At 36.9% G+C, this 8,390-nt stretch overlaps 1 protein-coding gene across 1 annotated transcript; it reads left to right on the top strand.

The window, feature by feature from the left end:
• Positions 1-981: 981 nt before the first annotated feature.
• Positions 982-3,189, top strand: LOC116110807 (L-type lectin-domain containing receptor kinase IX.1-like). The gene has a single exon (XM_031397017.1). It carries the CDS (start codon positions 1,029-1,031, stop codon positions 3,060-3,062), a length of 2,034 nt encoding a protein of 677 aa, XP_031252877.1. The 5' UTR covers positions 982-1,028; the 3' UTR covers positions 3,063-3,189.
• The last annotated feature ends 5,201 nt before the right edge of the window (positions 3,190-8,390 follow it).

Consider the following 8,390-nt stretch of genomic DNA (forward strand, 5'->3'; position numbering starts at 1 on the left):
CCCAAGCTTCAAAATTATTTAGTAATGCAATGCCAACATTCTACAAAAAATATAAAGGTTTTTAGCTTATATAATTTGGAAGAGTTGTGATTTCTTTTTGGTTAATTGGTTTAGTTTATATTTTTTAGTTCAAATCAACCGTGATGTAATTTGACGTATATAAATAAAGCTAAAACTTACTTAAGAAAATGCAAGTCACATCGATCTTCAACATTACCTGGCTTAGTCAATGGTCAACTAAGCCAGATGTTTGATTTTTAGATATTCTTAAGCCAATAGCGCAAGGCCACATTTTTATAATTCTTTATTTGGAGATGTCAAATTACATTTCTTTATTGTTTATACATTTGTCTTCCAGACATAATTTTCTAAAACAAATTATTATTCTACTTTAGTTTTAGTCAAACTTTCTTGGTAAACTGCTCTTACTATAGCTCAAAGACTTTAATAAACAAATTGTTTCTCTCTCCAATTTAGAGTTAGGACAATACCCAAAATTAAATTAATAAAGAAAGGAAAGAAAGTGTTATAATCCATAGTTCGGATGAATGATATCATGAATACAGAATACACCAAGGAAAAAAAAAAAAAATCCTATACCCCATCTTGATTATTTAACAAAATATATTTTCAAATTCTGTTATTCAATTGTTTGATGAAATCGTTAATTTCGAAAAAACCTGATTCATAACATTTACTTAAAAATATTGGGTCAACCTCTGAACAGTCAAATATGAAACGTAATATGAAACCAAAATTTATTTTAGATTTCACTTCAACATCACACTATTATGCCGGCTATTTTTTTTTTTTTTTCAACGTTCCATTTGATTATTTTATAACCTCATTTATAAAATATTGAACAGCTATTTTTGTGAAATTTCTTCAAAATATTGAACAGCTAGAATCAACGTTCCATTTGATTATTTTATAACCTCATTTATCTCTATTCTATTTTCATACCATCTAAAAATTCGGTAGTAGTTGGATCTTGTGCTCCAAGAGATAGACTAAAATTGGCACGCATCATGATGAAACTCTACGTCTTAATTAAGCCCATTTCAGCAAAACCTCCCATGGTTATTTTCTGCAACTTGATTAGTTTACAGCTTGCCATGTTACAACTCTTTCTTTCTTCTATGTTCCTTCTTCCCTCTGCCGCCTCAGTTTCCTTCCAAATAACTCGGTTTGACAATGGCAGAAACAACTTACTCTATGAAGGAGATGCAAAGCCTAATGTTGGAGCTGTTGAATTCAACAGTCTGAGTTATATATGTCAGGTTGGTCGAGTCAAGTATGCTGAGAAAGTCCCGCTCTGGAACTCTGAAACAAGACAACTTGCTGATTTTACAAGCCATTTCTCCTTCATTATCGACACACAAAATAAGAACGCTTCTGCGTATGCAGCCGGGCTTGCTTTCTTCCTTGCTCCTGTTGGATTCGAAATCCCGCCCAATTCAGCTGGCGGTTTTTTAGGCCTATTTAACACCACCACTTCTGACTCGTCTCAGAACCAAATAGTTTTAGTTGAGTTCGACACTTTCCCGAATGAGGAATGGGACCCTGAAGTTCAACACGTTGGTATCAACACTAACTCGATATCCTCAGCCAATTACACTTACTGGAATGCTAGCTTGCACAGTGGAGATACTGCTGAAGCATGGATTATTTATAATGCTACTACTAAGACTTTGAATGTGTCATGGATTTATAGTTCAACCTCTAGTTCTTCAGAAAATTCTAGTCTTTCACTTCAAGTTGATCTTATGGAGGTTCTACCTGAGTGGGTCACAATTGGGTTTTCGGCTGCCACGAGTTACCTTACAGAGCGACATCAACTTTTAACTTGGGAGTTCAGTTCAAGTTTGGATGTAAAAGAAGTTAGTAAGGGAAAAGATGAGAAAAAGATTAAGCTAGCAATTGGTCTAATAGTTTCACTAGGTGTTCTGACATGTGGAGTTCTTATAACATTTGGAATTTGGTGGGTGCGGAGGCAGAAACGAATAAGGAGAGAAACAGCAAGAGATGCGGCTAACTTAACATCGATTAATAATGATCTTGAAAGAGGAGCAGGACCAAGAAGGTTTTCTTATGATAATCTTGTTGTGGCCACCAATAACTTCTCAAATGACAGAAAGTTAGGTGAAGGAGGGTTCGGTGCCGTTTACAAAGGGTACCTTCATGATACAGATATGGCAGTGGCTGTGAAAAAAATTTCCAAGGGTTCTAAACAAGGAAGAAAAGAGTACATAACCGAGGTGAAGGTGATTAGCCAATTGAGGCACCGGAATTTGGTTCAACTTATCGGTTGGTGCCACGATAAAGGTGAATTTTTACTTGTCTATGAGTTCTTGCCAAATAGAAGCCTTGATTATCATCTTTTTGGCAAGATTAAGAGTCCTCTAACTTGGGCCTTGAGGTACAAGATAACTCTGAGATTAGCCTCTGCATTGCTCTATCTTCATGAAGAATGGCAGCAGTGTGTTGTTCATCGTGATATTAAACCCAGCAATATAATGTTGGATTCTAATTTCAATGTGAAGCTTGGCGATTTTGGACTAGCTAGGCTTATGGATCATGAGCTGGGTCCACAGTCAGCTTCTCTTTTGGCCGGAACTTTAGGCTACATGGCGCCGGAGTATATAAGAACGGGCAAAGCGAGTAAAGAATCCGATGTTTATAGTTTTGGGATGGTTGTTCTAGAAATTGCTACTGGAAGAAGGTCAGTTGATCCTGTGGAGCAGAGATCTCAAATGGATATGGTAGAGCGGATTTGGGATCTCTATGGAACTGGAAGTCTTCTTTCAGCTGCTGACGAAATATTGGAGAATGTGTTTGATGCGGAACAAGTAAATTGTTTGATGATTGTTGGACTTTGGTGTACGCACCCAGATTGCAATATTAGACCTTCAATAAGGCAAGCAATTCAAGCTCTTCAGTTTGAGGCTGCAATGCCGAATCTCCCTGTGAAGATGCCAGTTCCTATTTATCATGTGCCCACGCATTTAGCCAGTCCCGCAGAACCTTTACTCACTGACACAACCCTTACAGTGAGTCAGTAAGCATGTTTTCTTATCTTAGTTTGTAACTATTCAGTATATGCAAAATGTTGATTGAATGTCTATACGTCTTGTATATCTTAAACTTATGATTGTATAAATCATAGCTGGTAATCATATTTTTATTAATAATCTCTGTTAAGTTTAACAGAGACAGATGCCAGATATCTTGATGTTCGAAATAGTGGTATTCCAATTCATTGTCGCTGGTCTGGCTCAAATACTGGGGCACACATCTTTTCCAGGTTTGGTGAAGTATTTTATTCACTTTATCACATCAACTAAGCTTCAATGTGCTGTTCCCCCGAAGTATTTTAAAGTGGTAGTTATCTGAGGCTGTCATCAAATTAAAAATAAGAAAAAACATCATCAAATGATTAATTCTTTGTTAGCATCTTCTCAAATAAGTGCCACGGAAGTATCTTAACTAAAATGTCAAAATTTTGCTCTCATTTTTGGTTAATTGGACTGCTATATCTTGGGCAGCTGATAGGTTTTACTACCGAAGCCAGTCTAAATGGGATCGCTTGATAGCTATAATTCCACAACCTGAAGCCATTAGAAAGACAAACAAACTTACTATATTACAATGCAAAAGATAACAATCTTCTGAAATACTCTTGGCTCGCGGTAGATATTAGGAATTCAGAACATTGTCTCTTCTCCTACAATCTTGGCTTAATTTTCATGCCAGATAGACAAGGCCGGCATCCAGCTCTATCACTATCAGATAGTTATGCAATAAAGTCAAACATTTTTTACACCAATCATTTCTTTTCTTTTCTTTGTTCTTTCTAATGGACTTGTTTGCTATCTCAGCAAAGGAAAATGAATTGAGACAGTAGCTGAGAAAATGAAGGAAGAAAGTGAGAGAAGGAGTAAAGAAAATTTGGGAAAAAAACGTAACTGTATCTTTTCTAGGATTTACTTCATTGCTTAATACAACTGTACTGTTCCCACTTTTATATACAAATTTGTTACACCTAAAAGCCCAACTGAATGTACAACTAAAAGCCCAACTGAATGTGACTGTACCCAACTAATTGTAACAGAAATACAGAATATAGTTAACAATATTGGTCAACTTTAGTCAACATTGCTTTGTTTCTTATATTCACATCCTGCCGTAAATCAAACTTCCTTGAATCTCTCAGTCTGCTATTTCTTTCACATTCTAACATCCACCTGTAAATCAAACTTCCATAATTGCTTTGCACAACCCAGTTCTCAACATAAGCTTTTCATACCTTAAGTAGATACAAGACTGCAGAGCAAATGATTCTGGAAGCATATAACAAGACTGCATAGCAAATGATTAGCAGATAACAACTCCAGAGCAAATGATTCTGGAAGCATATAACAAGACTGCATAGCAAATGATTAGCAGATAACAACTTCATTCTGATTAGCTCAACTGCAATGCTGCTCAATCACAATTCTGAGAACTTTCACAATAATTCCATAATTGCTTTGCACAACCCAGTTACTCAACAGAAGCTCTCCATACGTTAAGCAGATACATGACTGACAACTTCATTTTGATTAGCTCAACTGCAATGCTGCTCAATCACAACTCTGAGAACTTCACAATAATTCCACTGCAGAAACTACAACTGCACAATAATTCCAGTGCAGAAACTACAACTTCACACTCAATAACTATCAACACAATAACTCCACTGCAGAAACTACAACTTCACAATAAATTCTACTGCAAAAGCAAAATTCACAATCAGTTTCTCTTTAACCGCCAACTACACAGCTTTCACTACAGAATTACAACCAAGTACCAAATGTTGAGCCAATTGAGCTAGAGGAAGGTGGAGCTTTTATTGTCAGTTTTTGTCTCAGATTTTCAAACCTGGAGGCAGGCAAAGCCTTTGTAAAGATATCTGCTTTTTGATATTCAGTGGGCACATATTAAACTTTGAGATTGTGAGAAGTAACCTGTTCTCTAACATAGTGTGCATCAAGTTCAAGGTGTTTAGTTCTACCATGAAACACTAGGTTAGAAGCAAGAGATCCAACACTTTGGTTATCACACCAAATAATTGGAATTTCTGACAAAGAAAGACCAAGTTCAGAAAATAAACTACAAAACTAGGCCAATTCAGTGGACCATTGAGCAAGTGCTCTATACTCAGCTTCAGTGGAAGATAGGGCCACAACTTTCTTCTTCCTAGAAGTCCATTGCAGTAGGTTAGTGCCAAGAAAAACACAGCAACCACTTGTGGACCTCCTGTCCTCAATGCTACTAGCCCAATTAGCATCGATATAGCATTCTAGGTTGATTGTAGGGCTTTTAGTAAAGAGAATTCCATAGTTAGAAGTGCCTTTAAGATATCTAAGTAATCTCTTACAAGCTTGCCAATGATTCTGTGTAGGAGCCTTAAGGAATTGGCTTAATTTGTTAACACGGTAAGCAACATCAGGCCTAGATAATGTCAAGTACTGAAGGGCTCCTATTGTACTTCTATATAAAGCTGCATTTTCATAAGGATCACTATCTTCTAAAGTTAACTTGGTACCAATGGCCATTGGAGTGGTACAAGGTTTGCAATCCTGCATATTAGTCTTTTTTAAGAGATCCTTGACATATTTTTCTTGATTCATGTGAAGATAAGAAGTTGTTCTAGTAACCTCAAAACCGAGAAAATACTTGAGAGAGCCTAGAACCTTTAAAGCAAACTGAGTATTCAGTTTATGTATGGTTTCATGCAGCAAATTGGTGTCATTTCCAGTAAGTAGAATGTCATCTACATACACTAGCACATACATTGTCTTTTCCAATTTTTTATACACAAAAAGACTTGGATCAGCAGCTGAGTGAACAAAATCCCAGCTTAAAAAGGCCTTTTTTAGCTTCTCAAACCAGGCTCTAGGAGCCTGTTTTAGACTGTAAAGAGCCTTAACTAATCTGCACACATGATGAGGATGTTGAGAACTAACAAAGCCTTCAAGTTGGGTCATATATACCTTTTCAGTAAGTTCACCATTTAGGAAGGCATTGTTGATGTCTACCTGCTAAATTTCCCAGCCATTATTCACTGCTAAGCTCAAAATAACTCTAATTGTGGGTGACTTAACTATGGGACTGAATGTTTCTAGATAATCAATTCCTGGATTTTGTTGAAAACCTTTTGCCACAAGCCTCGCCTTGAACCTTTGAATGGAACCATTAAGATTATACTTTATCCGAAATACCCATTTACAGCCTACAGGATGCATTTCAGAGGTAGTAGGAACTAATTCCCAAGTTTGATTAGCTAGCAAGGCATCAAATTCAGATTGCATGGCAGCTTTCTAGGCAGGATGGCATAGAGCTTCTATAACAGTAGCTGGTTCTTTATTGTCAACAGAAGGTGGGGAAACAAGGATGGTATTATGTGCTCTGGTTTTGGACCTAGTAACCATGGGATGAGTGTTCAAGACAGGAGGTGGAGGCTTGGTTAAAGACAGTTCAACAGTGAGAGGGACAGTTGCATAAGACTCATCTGATCCTATAGTTATGGGGGATAAAATAGGTGATGTGGATGAAGTAGAGTTAAGAGAAGTAGAGGGCAGACTAAGGTCAGTGGTTGGACTCGACTGTGAAGATGTTGGAGGCTGAGGTAGCTGAGATTGAGAAGAACAGGGAGATGATAAAGGAAGTGAACTAGAAAAGGCAACATCCTATGAGATCGACTGTTATGGTGTGGAAGGACAAGCAGACAAAGGTGACTCTGAAACAGGATTAGTAGATAAACTAGAGATAAAATCAGGTATATACCAAACTAAAGGAACAAATAAACTGGAAATAGGCTCAGTGTTTATGGAATGGGGTGCAGAATTTGAACCAGAAAAATTAGATGTTTTAAATGGAAAATCAGATTCATCAAACTGAACACTTTGACAAATATAAATCCGACCAGAAATATCCAAACACTTGTATCCCTTATGATGCAAACTATAGCCAATAAAAGTACATTTGGTGGTGTGAAAGTTAAACTTGTGACTGCTATATGGATGAAGGAAAGGATAGAAAGCACATCCAAAGACTTTAATGAGGGAATAATTTGGAGAAGTTTTGAATAGAACTTGGAAAGGAGAATATTGGACAGCACTGATGTGGGTAGTCTATTGGTGAGGTAAGCTGCAGTTTGGAAAGCAAACCACCAAAACTTAAGTGGCATACTAGCTTGAGCTAACAAAGTCAGGCCTTGTTCCACAATTTGTCTATGTTTCCTCTCAACTCTACCATTTTGTTGGTGAGTGTGAGGGCATGGATGTCTAAATATGATACAATGTTCTTGTAGGTAAGGGACTAGCTTCTTATACTCACCACCCCAATCGGTTTGAACACATTTTAAAGATGTGTTAAATTGCTTTTCAACTAGGACATGAAACTGTTTAAAAACACTAAAGTTTCAGATTTGGCTTTTAAAGGAAAAAGCCAAGTGAATCTACTATGGTCATCAAGAAATTGAATGTAATACCTATAGCCTTCGGGAGATGTAACAGGGGAAGGCCCCCAAAGGTCTGAGTAAACTAACTTAAGTGGTTTAGATGCATGATATGTGGATCTAGGATATGTAGATTGGTGTAGTTTACCAAATTGGTAGGTTAAGCAGAATGTTATATTATTCTTAGTAGGATAAGGTAGTTTCAAGACATCAAGCACTTTTGCAAGAATAGTAGAATTGGGATGTCCTAATCGGTTGTGCCACAACATGACATTAGTTGATTGAACAGGGAATGATTGAAGAGAATTTATTTTATTGATTATAGATGCATCATCAGTACAGATAACAGTGTTGGATACAAGCGGTCTACTGTATTGCATACAATTTTGATTAACAAAATCAACACTGGCAGATTTACAACTACTAAAAACATGTTCTGGCATCAATTGTGCTGACAACATTTGTGTAGGAAAAGAAGTGCAACAAGGCTTATTACATGACTTATTTATTGAAAAAATTAGACTGCTTTTGTGCTGAAACTAAACAAACTGATCCAAAACTTCTGCAGAGATAGGTAATGAATAAACTGGAGCTTGAAGTTGGTATAATCCATCTTTAAGCATTCCTTTGAGAAGGGTTACTTTGGAGTGCTTGTCCTTAACCAACAAAGCAAGAATCAAAAACTCAATAGTGACAGGATTCTCTTTAGTCATTTTAGAGACACTAAGAAGATTTTTTGTAATGTAGGGACACACAGACATTCCTAGGTCAAGTTCTAAATGGACAGTTTAAATCAACAGAACCATATGAGAAATAGACAGAAGCTCACCATTGCCAACCTGGAGTTGTTCACGCCTGCATAGCTGGTGCTTCCTGTAGTTGAGAAAAG

The sequence above is a fragment of the Pistacia vera genome, unplaced genomic scaffold (genome assembly GCF_008641045.1).
Source record: "Pistacia vera cultivar Batoury unplaced genomic scaffold, PisVer_v2 Contig614, whole genome shotgun sequence".
Lineage (NCBI taxonomy): Eukaryota > Viridiplantae > Streptophyta > Magnoliopsida > Sapindales > Anacardiaceae > Pistacia > Pistacia vera.